The sequence below is a fragment of the Astatotilapia calliptera genome, chromosome 7, assembly GCF_900246225.1.
Source record: "Astatotilapia calliptera chromosome 7, fAstCal1.2, whole genome shotgun sequence".
In the NCBI taxonomy this organism is placed as follows: domain Eukaryota; kingdom Metazoa; phylum Chordata; class Actinopteri; order Cichliformes; family Cichlidae; genus Astatotilapia; species Astatotilapia calliptera.
Window position 1 is genome coordinate 37,341,052 of NC_039308.1, and position 21,407 is coordinate 37,362,458.

The 21,407-nt window shown below is 40.9% G+C and overlaps 1 protein-coding gene across 1 annotated transcript; it reads left to right on the plus strand.

Annotated features, from left to right (window-relative positions):
* Nucleotides 1-8,185: 8,185 nt before the first annotated feature.
* Nucleotides 8,186-20,160, plus strand: LOC113024924 (protein asteroid homolog 1-like; the record flags this gene model as incomplete). Its single annotated transcript, XM_026172227.1, has 5 exons — nucleotides 8,186-8,255; nucleotides 14,895-15,025; nucleotides 18,462-18,666; nucleotides 19,806-19,971; nucleotides 20,052-20,160. Coding segments are annotated over exons 2-5 (522 nt in total), but the record flags the coding sequence as incomplete, so codon positions are not given.
* Nucleotides 20,161-21,407: the final 1,247 nt, after the last annotated feature.

A 21,407-nucleotide genomic window follows, 5' to 3' on the forward strand; every position in this document is an offset into this window, starting at 1 on the left:
TTGTGTGAAACTTGTATGAAAAGCATACAAGTGTGAAAACAGATATAAGATCCCTTGAAAAATTATATAAATGAAACTTGTATGTTTTGGATACTTCCTAAAACAATATATGAAAGTAATGAGAAAGTGGCCACTTTCATGAGTAAATCATATAAGCCTTATATGATTCACTATATGAAGCAAGCCAAATCTTATGCAAGTCTTTTATAAGTTTTTTCTATCTCTTTTCCATATGGGTAAGAAAAATTACCAGCACTGGGTCGGTACGAGGGAAATTTTTTTTGCAGTTTGTCTGAAAATGGACTTGCGCTTCGGGATCTTTTAAACATCATTAGGTGCGTTGCTGTGTGCTGTCTGTCCCATCTGTGAGTGCAGAACAAGCGCTCACAAAGCAGCAGTTTGGGGATGACGTCACACACGTGGGTCCTCTGTTGGAATATAGGAAAACCTGGACACTTTTATCAATCACGAAAATCCCCCAGATGCCCTGGACAGAACGTGAAAAGAGGACATGTCCAGGGAAAAGAGGACGGTTGGTCACCATATATGGAGGAAATGCAGGCAGGTGGCTGTGGATTGGTGACATTCAGAGGTGGAAAGAGTACTAAAATATTTTACTCAAGGAAAAAGTACTATTACTTTGCTGAAATTTTACTCAAGTAAAAGTAAAATTACCTGTCTAAAAATTTACTCAAGTAAAAGTAAAAAGTAGCTCATTTAAAATGTACTCAGAGTAAAAGTTACAAAGTTACTTTTTTGTCAGCAGGACTACAGCCTCTTCTGAGTAGTGCAAAAAAGACAATGGGATAAATCTCAAAGTAGTTGTTTTTTTAATTTAAAGAAAAACTTTACAAATTAAAGCGCAGTAGTAGTTAAACTGCAAGTCTATACATCAAAATGAGGATGAGGATGTTTTACCAGTCAGTGGTTGCTGGAGTACTTTTCTATGCTGTGGTGTGCTGGGGGAGCAGCACAGCAAAGGAGGACTCATCCAGGCTGGAGAAACTGATCAGGAAGGCGGGCTCTGTGGTCGGCATGAAGCTGGACACTCTGGTGACAGTGGCAGAGAAAAGGACACTAAAAAAACTGCTGGACATTATGAACAATGCTGGGCATCCTCTGCACACGGCCATTAACAACCAGAAGAGTCTGTTCAGTGACAGGTTGCTTCTCCCCAAGACAAGAACTAACAGACTTAAAAACTCCTTTGTCCCACACGCCATCAGACTGTTTAACTCCTCTCTGGAGGGGAGAGGGAGGGGAAACAGGAGGACAAGGGAGGGGGGAACAACTAAGCTGTAGTGCCTCTTCACCTCACTGTGCAATACCTTTTGTGCAATACTTTTGTTAATAGTCAATGGTGCAATAGACCTCAATACTTGAAATGTGCAATTCACTTGTATTTTTATTTTTATTTTTATTCCTATTTATTCTATTTATCCCCTTCGTATATTTTATTTATATATGTCTCTGTATTTATATATGTGTGTGTATATATATATAATATTCTGCTCACGCTCTGTAACTTCTGTCGGTGCTGTGCTTTTGGAAACCGAATTTCCCAGAGGAACCCACCCGAGGGATTAATAAAGTTTTATCTTATCTTATCTTAAAATGGATAATGGTCACCAAACCAACCAACCAACCAAACTGTCAAAACCATATAATTCTTTTACATGTGAAGGTGTTCTAAACTGTCAACTTAGAGAACAAGTACTGAATTGAGCTGTACGGCAGCTGCTATAAAAATGTGTTTTAATTTTTTAAACTTGGCCCTGCTCTGTTAATTTTGAGGAGCAATTCAATTCAATTCAATTCAATAAAACTTTATTGATCCTGAAGGTTGACCCCGAAGGAAATTGGGTTAAGGCTGCCGACCTTTGCCAGCGCTATCTTACCCTTCTGACCATACATACATTACACAAACATCACATGGGGAAGACAGGTCAGAGAGGTATAACAATGGAAAATGCACAACATGAGGAAAGATAAGGAGAAAAAAAATAACTCCCCCCAGACTGAGCTCCAACAGGGAGATCAGTTTGAGAACAGAAAAAAACACCTCTGCACATGTTATTCTTTTGCCTGCAGTGTGAACATATGTGGGTTAAGTAAGAAAGTAGCCGCTTCTGTCTTCTGTCTAATTTAACTATTTTTTTAAAATAAATTATTATTATTAACAAACAGGAAAAATGTAAGTAAACACATTTTCTTTTGGCAATTTACCAATCCAGTAAAAAAATTTAAGTTGCGTGGACAACAACGTGCCCAATAACAGCTTATGTCTTAACTTAATGTGATTAACTTGAGAGGCCCATGGTGACTCTGGACGAGCTGCAGAGATCTACAGCTCAGGTGGGGGAATCTGTCCATAGGACAACTATTAGTCGTGCACTGCACAAAGTTGGCCTTTATGGAAGAGTGGCAAGAAGAAAGCCATTGTTAACAGAAAACCATAAGAAGTCCCGTTTGCAGTTTGCCACAAGCCATGTGGCAGAAGGTGCTCTGGTCAGATGAGACCAAAATGGAACTTTTTGGCCAAAATGCAAAACGCTATGTGTGGCAGAAAACTAACACTGCACATCACTCTGAACACACCATCCCCACTGTCAAATATGGTGGTGGCAGCATCATGCTCTGGGGGTGCTTCTCTTCAGCAGGGACAGGGAAGCTGGTCAGAGTTGATGGGAAGATGGATGGAGCAAAATACAGGGCAATCTTGGAAGAAAACCTTTTTGCAAAAGACTTGAGACTGGGGCGGAGGTTCACCTTCCAGCAGGACAACGACCCTAAACATAAAGCCAGGGCAACAATGGAATGGTTTAAAACAAAACATATCCATGTGTTAGAATGGCCCAGTCAAAGTCCAGATCTAAATCCAATCGAGAATCTGTGGCAAGATCTGAAAACTGCTGTTCACAAACGCTGTCCATCTAATCTGACTGAGCTGGAGCTATTTTGCAAAGAAGAATGGGCAAGGATTTCAGTCTGTAGATGTGCAAAGCTGGTAGAGACACACCCTAAAAGACTGGCAGCTGTAACTGCAGCAAAAGGTGGTTCTACAAAGTATTGACTCAGGGGGCTGAATAATTACGCACACCCCACTTTTCAGTTATTTATTTGTAAGAAATGTTTAGAATCATGTATGATTTTCGTTCCACTTCTCACGTGTACACCACTTTGTATTGGTCTTTCACCTGGAATTCCAATAAAACTGATTCATGTTTGTGGCTGTAATGTGACAAAATGTGGAAACATTCAAGGGGGCCGAATACTTCTGCAAGCCACTGTAATTGTTGATGTAGGTTACAAATAAGTCTTATATTGATTTGAACTGAATTCGTTGCGCTATGCTGCTTTGTTTACTGTGGCTTTGCGGGCTGTTTGTTCTGTTTTGTAGGAAAATGCTGGAATACAATCCAGACTGGGCAGCCTCTATCAACCTGGGTCATACCGAGTTTAAAGCTGCTACCACAGTGAGATTTGATTGGTAAAGAGGGAGAGCAAGATCAAAACAGCCACGAAAAGTGCTACACATATGTGCCCAAGTGTTTGTATTGAAGCAATCAAGTGATGAATAATTGTTTTCCAGTATGTTGTTTTGAATTTTTTTTTTTTGCAGTATTAATTTGTTTTTCACCGAAGCAGCTGATAAAGCACAATGGAATACAGTTTTGCCTCTTTTTTGTAAGATTCTATAATAAAATGAAACAATAACGTCAGTCATAATAAAAGACAATACATTGAATGAATTATGAAACATGTATTTTATTTCTATTGGAAGTGAAAATGTTGCATAATGCAACAACCTGAAAAGACAAATAGATTTCGTTGGCCTGTACAGGAAATAAAGACAAAAATTTAACGACAGCTGTAAAATGAAGCAGTCCAAATCAGAAAATAGATCAGAATCAGAATCAGAATACTTTATTAATCCCGAAGGAAATTAGGGATACACCTAAGTAAACTGGACCTGGGCTTATTGCAGGGATCTGAACGTTTCGTGAGTGTATGCACTCACACTTAATTAATTACCATATAATTATAAATACGAGCATGATGAAAGTTGGGCCACACGCTAACGTCTTTAGTTCACTCTGTATGCTCGTATAAGTTCAATCCTTACGTTCCTTTGATTTTTTCCTCATACCTTGTTTTTGCCTTTTTGTCAAGTCTGTCTTTGTACGGACCTGCCGTGTTCTCCTTCATTTTGTACATACCTGTTTTTGGGGCAAATAAAATGCAAGTAGGGATTAAAACTGCAGAATTAATGATTTTAGCGGTGCTGGAAATGCCAGCACTTGATGAAGTGTTTCGATTTTGTTGCCACTCGTACCCACAATGCAATTTGCGTCACGTGGTCTGTCGATCTCTATTCGTAGACTCCTCCGAATCCGGCTGAAAAATGTGTCCTCCTTTTCCCCACATTTGAAGGATGGGTCGGGTGTATCCTTTGTGGCCCACCATATCCCAGAATTCATAGCGCAGCTCAGCCTATTCCAGTTTCCAGCAATGGCGGCAGCTACAGAGGAGGTAGAAAAGGCGGCCGAGGACACCTACGTTTTTAAATGTAAGTTGTTTTTGAAGTACCAATAGAAATGTTAAGATGTTAAAGAGGTTAAGGTAAATTTAATAAGGCAGTTAAATGGAAGTAAGTTTTAGAGTTGTTAAACTTATGACATAAACTCATGAACATCAGTCACGTAGATGTACAGTCCTGCTCTTTTTTTACATAAGGGTTAGTTAATATTACTCTTTCTGGGTCACAAAATAAACTTTTAACATATTTTCAGGTGAGAATGTGGCTGTGTAAACTTCAAATATCTACTCGGTTTATCACGACACGACATATTTTTAAAAAGTGCTCTGACGTAAGTAAATGCTTCACCTTTATTTGCATTGGATTTTTCTTTTTTTTACCAAACTATGTACAACATTAATTAATTGTGTTAAGAAAATTTATGTCTGAAAAGAGTAGCAATAGAAAAAACAACAGAAAATGGAATTCTTAAGAATTATTATTACAGCACAGGTACTTTTAACCAGGCCTGATCTTTGGCTGAGCAGGAAGTCTCGGGAAGTGCTGCTGAATGTGCTGGACCAGGACCAGAGAGACGAAGGAGGTGCCACAAGTGAGACCTTGATTTGTATTTTCAGCTAGTAAGTGGAGCATCATACAGGGTGATCTTCAGAAGGTCTATAGGGATGCTCGCTTCCACTGTCCACCGCATCATCTGTCACTTGGGTTTGCACGGCTGATGTAACTGACGGCTGCCATGTCACTAAGATGTATTCAGAAAGATGCAAAACAAAGTGTTGCAAACAATCCTGTTAATAAAGATATAAAAAGTAATATTTAAAAATGCACTACTAACAGAATACTTGCTTGTTAAAAATAATCATGGTCCTGGGGTAGCTCCTCCAGGGCAGACACTTCAGCAGATAGCTGGTCCCGCCAGAGAGCACCACTGACTGCCTCCAAACCAGCCTCCCCCTCATCTTCCAAATCATCCTCGGGCGCATCGTCCGGGTCCATAACGTCACCAGCGCCGAGGCAGATGTTGTGCGGAACGGCACATTTTGTTATGACCTGAAACAGATGTTTTGTTTTTTAAATTGTGTGTTTATACATGCACATACACTAAAGTTCCCATTATGTCATTATAATTGTTCAAAAAACAACGGCACTATATTGTATTGACTTACATGTGGTATGGTGCACCTTCAGTGCTTGAAGGAAGATGGCCCAGAACCTCATCTTCATCAATCCAAAAGCATGCTCTATAATAGAGCATGCCCTGGAATAGGGTTGCCACGATTAGTCGACTAGTTACGATTACTTCGACTATTAAAATCGTTGACGACTAATTTAATAGTCAGGGACAAGAGACATGGATACTTTCCATCTGCAAGGATGAAATGCCCTGGAGGAGGGTAAATGGCCTGTCGGTAGAGTGGGGTGTTGCGCAGCACCCAGGAGTGATGCACTGACCCAGGCCAGCCCACATATGTGTCGATGAAACGGCCCCTCAGGGCTGCTGGGAGGATTGATGCGGACATGGCAGCCATCAATTTCACCAGCAGCCTTTAAAAAGGCTTTGTGTCTTGCCAGCCCTGCAAACGAGACATGACATCTAGGTCTTCAGGAGTCCGAGGGAGGTGGATGACCTGATGGTGAATAGCCACCACCTCCTCTGTGACCCTGTGGACGATGCAGTGAACAGTGGAACGAGATATTGCAAACACCCTGGAAATGACTCTGTAGGATGCTCCACTTGCCAGCCAGAAAAGAAACACAAGGACCTCAATTGAGGCACCCCAACCATGTGTTCGATCCTGCTTAAGGAGATTCAATAGCACTTTCAGAAACTCCCTGCTCAGACGGAAATCAGGCCTAGTGTCCTCATTATTAAAAAACCTGTCCAGGACTGGGACACTCAGGTTAATCCTGCAGTACTGTGGCCTCGTCTGGTGAAGAAAAATATGGAAAACAACAGAAATTGTTTCTGTTGTTTTATTCTTGTCGTTATTATGAATTAATTGCTGTTTTTCCTCTTTAAAAAATGTTTTATGTGTCAAAACATTATTTTGATTATTATACTTAAGTAAAATGCACTGGTTCACACTGGTAAACAGATTTCAAAAACAGACATCAACGATGGGGGAAAAAACTGAAGACATGTCTGCGACGACTGATTTGTTGTAACTCTTCAATTAACAAAAAGCAGATAAAAATAGCAAGAATTTCAACAGCACCCATCGTTTCACCGAGGGGGAGAAAGCGCTAAGGGTGGGGAGAAGTGGTAAGGGTGGGAACAGTTGGTGACGCAAATGTGAAGGCTAGACCGTCCCATTTCACAAGCCTCGCACTTCCGGCCTTCTCAGTCTTTGAAGGACCCGGCCCACGTAGACCGTGAAGGGCGGGTCCTCCGAAGGATACAGCCGACGTTTTGGGACACAGCTATATATTACAATACTGCTAGCATTAGATGAATCTGCCCCAGGGCAGCTGTGGCTACATCTGTAGCTGCCTCCACCAGTGTGTGAATGTGAGAGTGAATGAATAGTGGCATTGTAAAGCGCTTTGGGTGCCTTGAAAAAGCGCTATATAAATCCAATCAATTAAAGAGGGCATTGACGGCTACATTTTGAGGGTGAAATGATGGCTGTAGACCAAATGCTGTGGACACAGTAGCAGTTGAAAGAAAAGATTTTAAGATGAATATTTTGCTTGCTCCCACTCTAGCAGTTGACTTTTCTCACTCTAACTGTCAACATTCCGTGCCATAACTCTGAAACAAATGTTAAAAAGCATGAAACTTTAACAGGAAATGAAGAAAAAGTATAAAAGATATTGACAAGATAAATATGAGCTGAATAGTTCAATGTCTTGGCTTCATTTTAAAGTTTGAATGCTGGCTGTATGTCAATGTATGTGGAAGTAGTTAGAGTTGAAAGAGGAATAAGTTGAATGAGAATTTAAAAAATATAAAAGTAAAAAATTAGAAAAATACAGCAGTCATCTCCAAAAGAAGAGGAATCTTCCCACAGAGCAAAATTGGTATGGCCCGGATCTGGCCCACACAATGTGCTTACACATGGCCCACAAACCACAAAGAATCATGGCCCTTTGGTGGCCCAGATCTGGTTTGCCAGATGTGGCATGCCATCACATAGACAGTGCCATCTATGCTAGGCCTGGCACCTATCTGGATGACATATGTCTTATCATGTCAGAAGTCAGCCAGCAGTGCCGACTTGACTGCCGACAGCAGACCTCCTAGCTATGTGGGTTATTGTGGTTGAATGGTTTTTGATCGGTGTTGGAGGAGATAGACGGCAAAAAATGTACGGAAGATGAAAAGTTGCAACACTTTATTAGTGTGGATGCTTAATCAGCATCCACACTAATGAAGTGATGATCAGCCTCATCCTGAACTTTATAGTTGTCGCGCTGACCTAGTAGGTGTGGCTGTTATTCCTCTCTTCCTCCTCCTGCCCTCTACCTGTTCAGTGCTGCTGCTTGCGCATGGCCGCTGATTAGACCTGGGGTGCAATCAACAACTAAGCGCGGCCTGGTGTGCGCCGCCCTGCTAAGTGACCCACATTAGAGCAATCAAGGGTGGGCGTGCCTAGTAGACCTTAAAATGCATGCAGCAGTCATTCAACCCGTGCGCGACATACTGAGAGGACAGCAAACAAAGTACGATCCACTTTTCCACTGTGAGGAAGACTTTGAACAAGATGGGCTATGGGTAAGCTCTTGAGCTCACATTTGCTGCACATATATTTGGAACTATGGAAGCTCAGTTGTGCAAATGTTTTACGCTTAGGGAAATAGTTGCTGCATTTAAGTTTAAAAAATTATATTGACAAAAGAGAATGTTTAAGTTTGAATAAATTGTTTGTGCAGTTAGTGTTCCCACATATTTATGTTACTTAATATTAAAAATAGTTACCCCCAAATCCTTGGGTGGATCGTAAAACTAGTGAATAAATGTTTGGTTTTGATTTAAAGAAAATAATTATTTGTAAAGAAAATCCTTAGTTAAAGTCTCTATTAAAATGTTTGAACTTTAAAATACAATTGTTTATAAAAAAGTGTTAAATGGAAAGAAGACACATTTTATATATTTAAGAACCACAGTTAAATTAACACAGTTAACCACATGGTAAATGGCTTTACTGAAGTGTATTTTGTTATTTCATCTGTCTTCTGTGTAATGCATGTAATTTATCTGAATGGTTACTGGGTAATAAAATGTTCTTTATTTTTGTGTTGAAAGGTTTTTCACCTGCTGCTACCTATCTACCTACCAGCTATCAAACTAGCTGGTCTAAATAAAGTTGAGTGAAATTCAAAGTCTGGTCTTTTTCAAGTGTGGACACCTCACAGTCAGAGGACACTTGACAATAGTGAGACCAGTTCTGTGGGCATGCAGACATACTGAATTCTGGAGTCTAACTGGCTGTTGTACAACATATCAATTCCTGTGTCTATTGTGTGACAGAGAACATAATAAAAAGATCAATTACTGACAATAAAATTATATCTGACTTTCTAAAAATAAAGGTGCAAGCTTCATCGCTTTGGTCCTCAATCTACAGCTAATGAGTGTCCTTTAGATGTAGATGCACAGCTTAGTCGTGTCGAGGTGGCTCTTCTATGTTGGTATGGTATCTTTGGTCTCTCTAATCTAGAGGTCTGAGGATTCCTTGCTGCACTGCACAGCATACACTGTTGTTTAGTTTGTGTTTGGGAGTTTTAAAAATTGGTCCCAGACTTAAAAATGTGGGACTCTCCACCATGAAGAACAGTCCCGAAGCATTGAAGAAGCTTCTCGGATGAGAGGTAAAATGTCTTCAAGAATCGTAAAGAAGTCCAGATGCTTTTTCTTTCAAAGCTCTTTAGACTACCATGACCTGGAAGGCTCAGAACCTTCACAGACATTCACACAGATTCTTATTCTGATTGATGCATCGACAAGCAACTTGGGTTTAGTATCTTGCCCAAGGATATTTGGCATGCAGACCCGAGCAACCACCAACCTTTTGATGACCTATTCTACCTCCTCAGCTACAGTCACCCCTAACAGTATCAAGGGCTGTATTAGGGTCCAGCAGGACCTCACAAACACAGATAACTCTGCTGTCAGAGGCCATAAGAAGACCCTTTGTGAAAATATGCTGATGCCTACATGGTCAAATTAATGAATATGAACAAAGTCTATTTGACTTTCCCTGTTCTGTTTCTTACTGCTGTATCTGACTAAGAGCACCATCAGTCAGTTAACCCTTTAAAGCCGGTCAGAGCGGGCACGCTCCGTTTTGCGTAACTATTTTTAAATCCTGGTAGCACTGCAACCATGTAAGCTAGTGCAATAATTTTTTTTGCATATGAAACCGGAGGATTTGTACTTACATCTTATGCCATCAGCTTGTCCTAGGACACGGTTTCCTTCCACATATAGCTTTTCAAAAATTGCATAAAAAGCGCTTGCAGCAACAAAAACATAATATTCCAGAAACAGGCTTTGCCGATCCGATCAGCTGTTCATAACACTTCCTACGTCCATCAGCGCGAACTATGCATATCCCCCATGACCTGCCCGAAACCGGAAGTGATGTCATTTTTGCAGAAATGTAGTTTTTTACAATCAGGGCCTTGTAAGGCTATACTGGTGTTTTTAAAAGTTATGTTTGACTTTATGACTTTCTGTGTCATTTCTGGGATGCTTAGAAGTCAAATTGCACTGCTGGAAATAGTTTATTTTGATGCATATGCAATTTATTTGCAAATTTGCATTATAATACTTATTTGAGTTTTTCCTGTAGTATATAAAAATTGGTGAATTTCAAAAATAAAACTATGAAGACACTCAAAATAAATTTCCTGTTGTGGGAAACTATTTTGTGCAACTTTTTTGTATTTACAGTTTTGAAGGATAAGCCTCTTAAATTTCTCTAACTAGAAATATATGTTAAAAAAAGCAAAATGATTTTCAATTTTTTTTGTAGTTTTTTTGCACTTTTTTGCAATTTATGTAATTACTATGCACTTAATGCAGACATATTATTAAAATTTGGGCTATAATGGTTGTATTGGTGTACTGCAACTTGAAATGCTCCCAAAAATGGCACTACAACATGTAAAACTATAATATAAGCTCTGGTGGACTTGGTTCTATGGTAGGTCTTAAAGGGTTAATAAAGCTTAAGCTCATTTTAACAATTTTTATAAAAAAAAAAAAAAGAATATTAAACATCGTAAATCAGTGCTTGTGAGGAAAGTTGTGTCCTTGCAGGGTGACTGGCCTCAGTAACCAGGGCTGGGTATCGTCACTGATTTCTAGAATCGATTCGATTCCGATTCACAAGGTCCCAAAACGATTCGATCCACGATTTGATTCAATTCGATTTGTAGTTACTGACTACTCATCAGTTACTGATAGGGGTGGGTTTTGATAATCGATTTATTGATTAAAATCGATTCTGGCTTGGATAACGTGATATCGATTCATTAAAATCCTAAATCGATTTTTTAAAATAAATTTATTTTGTCCAAAATGCCAGAATCTCAGGTGAAACCTCACAGATACAAATCATTTAGGTTCTAGGAACCCGAAACTATTTAAAGTGGTAGGAAGAAACAAATACTTTGTTACTGCAGTTAAGTAGAATTTCCAGTTATCTGAAATAGTGCAGGCAAACACACAAACTGTTTGTGTGCAGTTTGTCGCACAGTGTGCTACTAGATAAAGGTCCAGCTGCTGTACTCGTGGTCAGATTTAGGTTACATAGTAAATGGATTCATTCATACAAGCACTTTTTTATCCTATGTAAGTGCTTTCTAACTGTCATGATCCCTGTGTCTGCCCGGCCGGCTCAGCGAGGCTATATTTGTTATGGTTGTTTACTCTCCCCCTTGTCACTCTGCCTGGGTGGAGCTTACTGCGAGCTTTGGCACACGCACCAGGCTCTAATTGCTCAGATGATTACTCCATGGCTATCTGAGTCCTCTCCCTAACGGTGACTCTAACTGACAAACATTAATACTCTGATGGATGCATTAACGAGGAATATGGGGTTAATATTTTACCCAAGGATATCTGGCATGCAGATCTGGGCAGATGGGGGATCGAACCACCAACCTTGCAATTATTCATCAAGTGTACTCTCAGAAAAATCATGGTTCTTAAATGGTTCTTCAGATGTCTTTATCATTCTTAAAACAACCATCATATGTCAAAGAACCTTTTTATTTTGTGAATGGTTCTTCAGCTATTACAAATGGTTCTTTAAAGAATAAAAGGTTCCTTATCCTTAGCTATCTAGGTTCTAAAGATCCCCCCCCCCACCACCACACACACACAAACCCCAACCCTGCAACTATGTGCTTACCTGCTGCTCCTTGGCAGGTAGCTCCATGCCCTCCTGGGTTTTAATTGCACCTTAGAACACACATGCATCAACACTACAATGAGCGGGTGGAGGGAGGTTTGGAGTCTTCTCCCACCCCCATTCTCTGCGGCCTGCTGGAGCGGGAGGGCTAGGTGGAGTTGGCCGTCCGACTGCGGTCTGGAGTGTGGGGCCTCCCTGCTGCTACGGAGTCGGAGTGGTCTGCCTCTCCCCACCGCAGGGAAAAGGGTAACACCACCTGGGTCTGGGTGCGGTTCCCCCCTCCAGGGGCAAGGGTACCTAGACCCGGTTCGTAGAGTACGCTTGGGGAGTGTGATCGTGTGTACAGCGTCTCTTTATGTTTGTCTCCACGTTGGTTGAGTGTGGAGTGAGTGCATATGAGAGCATGAGGGTGGGAATGGATGTTTGTATCTGTGTGTGCCTGTATGTCTGTGTCTATATGTCAGGTTGGGTATCAGACGCCACCTCTCTGGGGACACCTCAGGCCCTCCAAGGTTTGGAGGCCTATCTCCACCTACCACCTCTTCCCCTGCCGGTGGCGGACTCCCTCAGGTGTCGGTGCGTTGGTGGTTCTTTGTATCTGGGGATGGGCGTCCAGGTACACACCGGCTCACTCCTTGGCGGCCGCTTATCGGGGCCTGGAGCCTGGGGCTCGCTCGGGCCCCTTCGGGGGTGGGGTGCCCCCGGCCTCTCGGCCTGGGGCTCGGTCACTCAGGCACAGCTGGCGGCCGGCGGAGCTCACGGGCACATCACTGCAACTCCCCCTGGCTTCTGCTCCGCGGCTGCTGAGTGAGCCCTCATCTGGGACTCTCCTCAGCTCTTACTGGAACAGTGGCGCGGCTGCCCCTCTGTTGGTCTTCCTTGGTCTCTTGTGTTCTGGGGACCTCCGGATGTCTGGAGTTTTGATCTCCTCCATACCTGCTTCACACCCTGGAGGACGGGGCTGTGGCCCCCCCACACTCCCTAGCAGATCGTTACATGGAGAAACCTTTGGAATACAAGCGTGCTGATCCACACAGGTATGCACACGGGTGTTCACTGCTCGTAGACCCAAATTACACCTTTCTTGGCTGCTACTTCGAAGCACATCTGTCCTGCGTGCTGCACAACAACATTGAATATTTAGTATTTACTGCTGTTTACACTTAGCTAGATTAATGCGATGGTGTTGTGTTTAGTATGTTGCTTTGTTTTTTTTTGTCTTTTTTTTGCTTGTTTTCTATTCTTCTCTCAACAGGTGATCCAGGAGATTTTTATTTTTTTTCTCCCCCCCTTTCTCACTGTCCCTCTCCCCTTCTGTTTTTCCTTTCTTTCCTCTTTCTTTCTCCCTTTCCTATCCCTCACTCATGTCTGTCCCGTCTGTAACATCTGAAAATAAAACATAATAAATAATAAAAACAAAGATCGACCAAATGGACCAATACGGCAATGCCACGATGATCCATTTGGCAAAGTAAATCCATTGGGTATCCTTGTTGGTCTTCAGACAACAATTCTGATGGCTAAAGAACCAAATGGGACAGGGGAGAAAAACAAAAAAACAAAAAAAAAAAACAACCATCATATGTCAAAGAACCTTTTTATTTTGTGAATGGTTCTTCAGCTATTACAAATGGTTCTTTAAAGAATAAAAGGTTCCTTATCCTTAGCTATCTAGGTTCTAAAGATCCCCCCCACCACCACACACACACAAACCCCAACCCTGCAAACCCACTGATCACAAATGATATGGTAATAGAATATGGAATTTATTATTAAGACATTTATGAATATGGAGAGTGAATAACTTCGTGGCTCAAGAGTTGGCAGTTCGTCTTGTAATCGGAAGGTTGCCGGTCCAACCCCGGCTCCGACAGTCTCGGTCGTTGTGTTCTTGGGCAAGACACTTCACCCGTTGCCTACTGGTGGTGGTGCCAATGTCCGGCAGCCTCGCCTCTGTCAGTGCGCCCAATGGCGGCTGTGGCTACAATGTAGCTTGCCATCACCATTGTGTGAATGGGTGGATGACTGAATGTAGTGTAAAGCGCTTTGGGGTCCATAGGCACTAAGTAAAGTTGTCATGGTGCCGGTGTGTTTGTTAGAGCAGACCCAAAAGCAGACACTGGAGGCGAGCCTTTATTTCGACTGAAAATATGAAACACCAAGCATAACTATGTGAAACTATGACTGTGACTAGATGGAATGAGGAAAATTGGCAGACGTCCTGACAATGATGTCATACACACATGAGGTGATGAGGGGAAGTGGAGACACATGAGGAAACAGCTGACTAGGATGAACATAATGATGCACAGGAAATGTAAACTAAAACACAACGACATGAAAACTGGACTTGACAAGACAGGCATGACAGCATTAACCAGGCAGACCAGAAACATGACACATAAGACACAATAAACAACAATGGGAACTTTAAGACATGGGAAGACGACCCAAAGGAGACCTAATAAACAATTAATAATAACTACAACTAAGGAACCCAGGACCTAATGCCAAAAGGACTAACTATAAACAATGAATATCAAAATACAAGAAAACAAAAGGTCATACGACCCCGGACTGTGACAAAAGTGCTATACAAATACAGGCCATTTTAAATTAACAATCCATTCAGGGGAAATTAGACACATTCAAAGTTTTCAATTTTAATTAAGAATTACTATTTTCTGCTTCAAGACATTACTTTTGAAAATATTATACACATATATTAGAAAATGTAGCATAATGATAATACTAGTTATTGTGAACTTTACAAACCACCCAGCAGTATGTAAAGTCAAATTATAAAATAAAATAAGTAAATAACAATTTCAAAATGTCAATGTAATGAACACACTTATGCATATGTTCATTCAATACTTATAATAATGTAACATTTTGTATGTAGAATGTTTAGTTTTGGCAAAGCACACTGCTTAGGTAAATGATCTGAATACTTGTTCGTCACTGAGCAATTTATTAATATGTCTTTCGAGCCAAATGACAAGGAGAGAGAGGGAGTGACGTTAGAACGCGCCAGCTGTGGGCCTTGAACTTTCTAAGGGGAAAAAACTCTTTCTCATGGATGGTGACAGCAAAGCTCTGGATTCTGGGACTGTTGGAAAAGGTAAAACATTTTCATTACAACATTTTTACGGTTTTGTTTTTGCTACTTGTCATTGTAGCTTTAATGTTGCGCTAACAATAATGGTTAGCTATGCTAGGTATGTTAGCTGCTGACGTTAACGCAATTTAGTATCTGGTATACAGAACTGTTTTCCTAACAAAACCACTGTTATAATTAAGTGAAGGTGCTCCCAACTAATTTGAACCTTAAGCTTCTAAAATATGTGGTTCAACTGTGTGTAGGGTTGCCAACTCCCTGAAAAATAAATAAGGGACACCTCGTGGCCAGGGCCGGGCGACCCAGTTGTCTTCACCCTTCCCAGTGTGGTGAATTTTCTAGCTCTTTTTTTGTGTGTGAAATTATTTTTTTAACCCTTTGACTTGAATTTGATTTAAGTAGATGTGTATTCTTTGTGATATGAACACATGTGAAACAAATGATCATTTAGCCATTTATTTTTTAGCTCAAAATGACAACATTAACACAATAAAACAGGTCTCCTTCTTAAACAGAAGCCTGTCATGCTTAACTTTTGAGAATATAAGTAAATCTTTCTTTAAAAGAACTCTGTCCTGCTTAACTTAAAATAATAGAAAACAATATAAAGAAAAACATTCTTGTAACAGTGCACATTTAGTGCATTTAGTACAATCGGCTTCAGTTGAAATATTATTTCAGCTTTTCTAATGCTAATCAGCTGCTCCTGTTTGTAAACCCGCTTGTTCCCATGATTACGCATCTTAACTCATCATCATTATTCATCTATGTATTACTTTTATGTATTAGTCATCTATTTGTTGTAATCATCTATCCTTGCAGTTGTTTATTACACAAAATAAATTATATTATCACACTTCTGGCCACATAGCGCTGATATTCACTGCACATGCCCATATTAACTTTTTCCAGCCAGGTGTTTTCCATTTCCCATTCTTCCCTTTCTCTGAGGGGAACAAACATTGCTGCTCTAATGCTGGGCTCACACTGTGCGGTTTTAGGCCCATTTTGAGCCGATTTTTGACCGATTTTGGCCTTCATCGTGCATCGTGTAGTATACGTGGGGTAACGAGAAGTGATTAACACCTCACGACCAGCTCCCGATCATCAATCGCTCGTGAGGGTCTCATCACAGCCGCTCACACTGCTCGCGCGCAAACACGTAAACGCCGTGAAAAAGACGGAGCAGCACAGCTGTGCAGCGTGTGATCTGGACACAAGCGATGGAGGCACAACTTGTAGAACTTTGGAAAGCTCATCCGAGCCTTTTCGATGTGGCATCACAAAATTATCACGACCACAACAACCGTGAAAATAGTTGGATTTACACTGCTGCTCAATCACAGCTGCCTGATCATGTTTTTCATTAGCAATTTAGCAAAGTTGATGGTGGTGGTGTGTCTGTGTGAGTGAGAGACAGAGAGCGAGCGACAGATTTTCTGTTATAACCTTCGTGTTATGGAGGCACAGTGTGAGCACTCAGGTCGCATCAGAGCATCGGGTGGTATAGTGTGAGACCCTGCATCGTGACCTACCAACTTCTAACCCCTGCGAGTCAATCGTGCAGTTTGAGCAGGAGCTGAATAACGTGACTGAAAAAATCGCACAGTGTTTGCCCAGCTTTAGGTGTACTGTCGTCCGAGACTTGCACCGCAGTGTCGGCGTTTGTTTCCCTGTTGGCCATGCTTCTTGTTGTGGTCATCTGTTGTCTTCCGGTATTTTCTCCGTAAGCGACCTTTCCTCGACCAATGAGATGAGCGGTAATCTGAATTGTCATACTCGAATTGTCATAAGTGTGCTGTCAGCTCATTGGTCACAAAGCAGGAGAGGGGCTGGGAATTATGTTTTCAAACAAAGCGTTAATTCCATTAAAAGTTATAGACTACTTTTGATTCTCACTGTATTACGGGACAAAGTGCGTCCCTTATTAGCTCAATACGGGACGTGTACTTTTGTTTCGAAATACGGGACGATTCCGTATTTTAAGGGACGGTTGGCAACCCTAACTGGGTGTGACAGTTTCTGTGTGGGTGTGTACCTATATGTTGTTTCCATAGGTACATAAAAATCTACAGACACAGAGGCAAAACCACAATAACTACGGCTCGCCTTCATACTCTTCAAGGAATCATGGGGATTTCAGAGTTACAGAGAATGATAGATGATTTGTGTTTCTGTGAAGAGGTTAAAGTAGAAAAAACAAGTCTCATTATTGATGGTGCAGCTCTTTATTATTGTTTGTATTATAATTCTGATCCAAAGCTGGACCAGCGCTGTGGAGGAGATTATCCTGGATTTAAAGACGATGTCTGTAAGTTCTTTGAGGCTTTGAAGGACTGCGAAGTCACTCCATACATCTTCTTGGATGGAGCTGCAGGATCAGAGAAGCAGAAAACTCTTCATTCGCGTCTAAAGCATAGACTAGAAAATGCAAAGACAATAGCAGAGAGTGAGCCTGACGCTGCACCACAAGGATGTAACGTCTTACCACCTCTGGTAAAAGATGTCTTCATAGAAATCTTGAAGGAGAAAGACATAGAGTTTAAACAGTGTTTAGGAGAGGCAGACCCTGAAGTTGTTTCTGCTGCAAATCAGAAACAATGTGCTGTGCTGTCCATTGACGCAGATTTCTGCATCTATGATGTGAACAAAGGTTTCCTTCATCTTAAACACTTTGAGTGGAAAAGAAAGAAGGATGGCAAAATTCCTGCTAAGCTCTACACACGTTCAAAGTTTTGTGAGCATTTTAAATTGGACCCTGCTCTCATGCCAGTCTTTGCTTCAATAGCAGGAAATGATTATTCAATATTAAAAGACAATGGTACCTTTGCAAATGAATCATCTTCATCTGGTGAGTACAGGATTAAAAGACTGGATGGTATACTCAGGTTTTTAAGTAAAGTGAATCTGCATGGTTTGAACGACTCACAGAAGAGAGAACGTGCTCTGAGTCAAGCTTTAAGTCATGTTGGTAAAGAAGAAAACCAAACTTTCAAACTCTCCATTCAAAAGTATGTTCAACCAGAAAAACCAAGTTCTGAGTTGCCATCATGGGTGAGTAAAAAAGTTGAGCGTGGAGAAATCACCACTTTCGTCATAAGTGTTGTGGATCAGAAGACAATGATGCTGCCTGCTCTTGTGGAGGACTTTTCACAGCACAGTAGTTACACAGCTGCTTACCCCATCAGACAGTACTTCTATGGACTGTTAATTGGAGGTCAGATGTGCACTGAATATGACAGGGATAGAGAAGAGATCAAAGACAAACGTGTCCCATCAATACTCCTCAGCAGTGATGAACAGAAACAACTGCAACTAGAGCATCTGCATAAGGTACTGAGGTTAATCATGAAATATGTGTTTAATTACTCTGACAGGTCATAGATGTGTTTCTGTGGTACATGTGAGCATCTTGTCTGTGTGGTACCTTTCTGTGCAGGCTCCTGAGGGTTTGCGTCGCAGAGTGTTTGAAGAAGCTCTGCAGGTTCAGACTTCAGCCTTAGGAAACATCCCCGACCAGCTGAAGCTGCCAGTCTGTGTGACTGTTTTCTGGTTCAAGAGGCTACAACACCACCCAAAACCTGAAACTGTCCACTGCCTCCACGCCCTCCTGCTGGGGTTTGTGTGTGATCGTGATGGTCCAGGTAAGTCTCTGAGCTCACTGAGCAACATGACTGATATTTTACTAGCAAATACATGGAAATATGTGTAAATCAGTATTTTCACTCATTACTTTATTAGTAACACTTGTGATACGCCTGCTATTGTTTTCACTCCTAATTAGTGTTGTTGTTTATTTTGTTCTCTTTGTGTCTGTCATTGAAGTGGACTAATTATTAGGAACATCTAAATGTGATTCAGCCCAAAAAGCATCAAAAATAATATAAAAGTGTGAAATAAGGTGAGATGCATGTTTCAGTTTAAGTGGTCCCAATATGACCTCGATGATATAAGAGAGATAAGACTTTATTGATCCCGTGGTGGGGAAATTTGTGCATTACCTCAGCTCAGGTACGGATAGCAGAAGAAAAATTGAAAAAAATACAAATAAAATATAAACAAATACAAAATAAGTAAGATAATACGCTACATGCAATGGTTGCATACACAGTATGTGATTATGGATGGAGGGTTGTGGAAATATGCAAGTAACTATTCTACCACTACTATTACTATGTAAGTAATAATATCATTCAATGAGGAGGAAAATACATTATATTTATACATTATATTTATACATTATATTTATACATTATATTTCATAGATTTTGCTAATAAAGTAGACATCTACATGACATCATAACCTGAGCAGAGTTAGATTAGGCTTAGTTTGTCTCTCAGACTGGAGAGATGGTTTTAGAGACAGCTGAATGAAGGTCACAGGTCTGCAAGCATCACACTGTTTTCAAGCCAATATGTCCCACTGCTGATTGAAAGGAAAAAAAAGGAAATCAGCGTTCATTATTCTGCTGTAACTCTGTGAAACATAGTTTATTAGCTGTATTTCTTATAAATTGGCATTTTGTTACAGTTTCACAAAGACAGTTAAGTCTGAACATTTAAATTTTACAGTTATCTACATAATTACATTCTTTATGGTTAAGGAAGTGGGTCCACATAGACTATTTATACAGAGGATATTTCCCTGCATGTTACAGCAGGTTATAGTCTCTTTGAAAGCAGTCAGCAGATGGACTGTAGTCAGAGTTCCTGATGCTTCCACACAAACTGCTGCTGGTCTCTGGTTCTGTGTCACTGAAACTTTGTCTTATTTTGTCTGTAGAGGACGAGTTTGAGAGGAAGATGAAAACTTTAAAGGATGCAGCTATCAGGAGGAAATGGCAGCCCCGTGTGGCTCATGCTTTCAGCCAATGGCTGTGCTGCATGAGGCAGAGCCTCCACCTGAACCAGCTGCTGTGTTCCCCTCTACCAGAACCTCAGTGTGCCCGGTAAACACCAGACCAATGATGCGCTCCACAGATGTGTAACACACTTCATCAACTTTAACTGAGATTTTCTGCTTTGTCAGGCTTTACTGTGGACCTCTCCTTCATCGGCTGGCAGATGAAGAGACGTTTGAAAAACTACTGAAAACACTGAGAGGAAAAAAGAAGAAATTATATCAGGATTTAAAGGCCATTTTTCATCTACTCGCACGGAAAAAACTCTGGTTATTGGCGACTCTGTTCTTGAAGATGTGGACCCAGAGATTCCAGCAACTACACTTACATACAGATCAGGGGCCACAGCAGGCGACATTGAGGCTAAACTGAAACTCCTGGCTCAGGATGAACATAGATTTGATAAAATTGTAATTCATGTCAGCAATAACGACATCCAGAATCATCAACTGGAGGTCATAAAACCTAAAATTGAGTCGGTGTGTAACTTTGCAAAAACGATGTCGGATTCTGTAGGTTTCTCTGGTCCCCTCCCCAGTCGAACCAATGCTCACATCATTAGAAGCCTGTCATCGTTTAACTGCTGGCTGTCTAACTGGTGTCCAGAAAACAATGTAGGCTTCATAAATAACTGGAAAATGTTTGGGTTAAAACCTGGTCTCATTGAGAGCAACCACATCTATCCAACTCGCGAGGGTGCAGATCTCATTTCTAGAAAACTGGCCAAGTTTATTCTGAGTTAAAAACAGAAAGCTGAGGTGTTTTCAGTGTTACATTATTATATTAGATAGTCTGACTCACCTGGTGACGTTCTCAGTCTAATGCACATTTTAAAGAAACAGCAGATGTTTTCTATTCAACACAAATGCTCTTTGACAATGAAAGTTAAGAACACAGAGAAATGCAGTGACGCAGGTTCGGGAGCGACGGCTTCCTCACCTCCTCCCTGCTTTTGTCTTTTGGATAAACATGATGACATTTTAAAAACTGAAAGTAATACATGAATAAAACTTGACCCTACCTCTAAATTAAATACATTAAGTAGAAAAGAAAAAGTAAACCAGTGAAATATAGAAGCAGGCTATCGGTTTGGTTTGTTTTATAACTGAACTGAATGAAAGTGGGCTGACGAAGAGGAGTCTTTGAGCAGCCGGAAGCTGAAGAAAGCAGGACGATGTGTCTAACAAGCAGCAGCTGAGAGAGGAAGCGGAGGAACACATCAATGTTTTATCAGAGTCTGTCTGTTATTTGTTCTTTGCTGTAACAAGAGACCGAGGTGGACATATTTAGCAGGTATTGTCTAACAACACATGATTAGCACAGGAAGTTAATTCACTGCAGTTTTATTTATATAGCCCCAAATCACAACAGTCGGCTCAAGGAGCTTATTTTAAGATAAAGAAAATGCTTTAATGTTCATGAAAGGATGAAGATATTTAATGTGTTTGTTATAACAGCTTAATTATCATTTGTGCCTGCAGTGT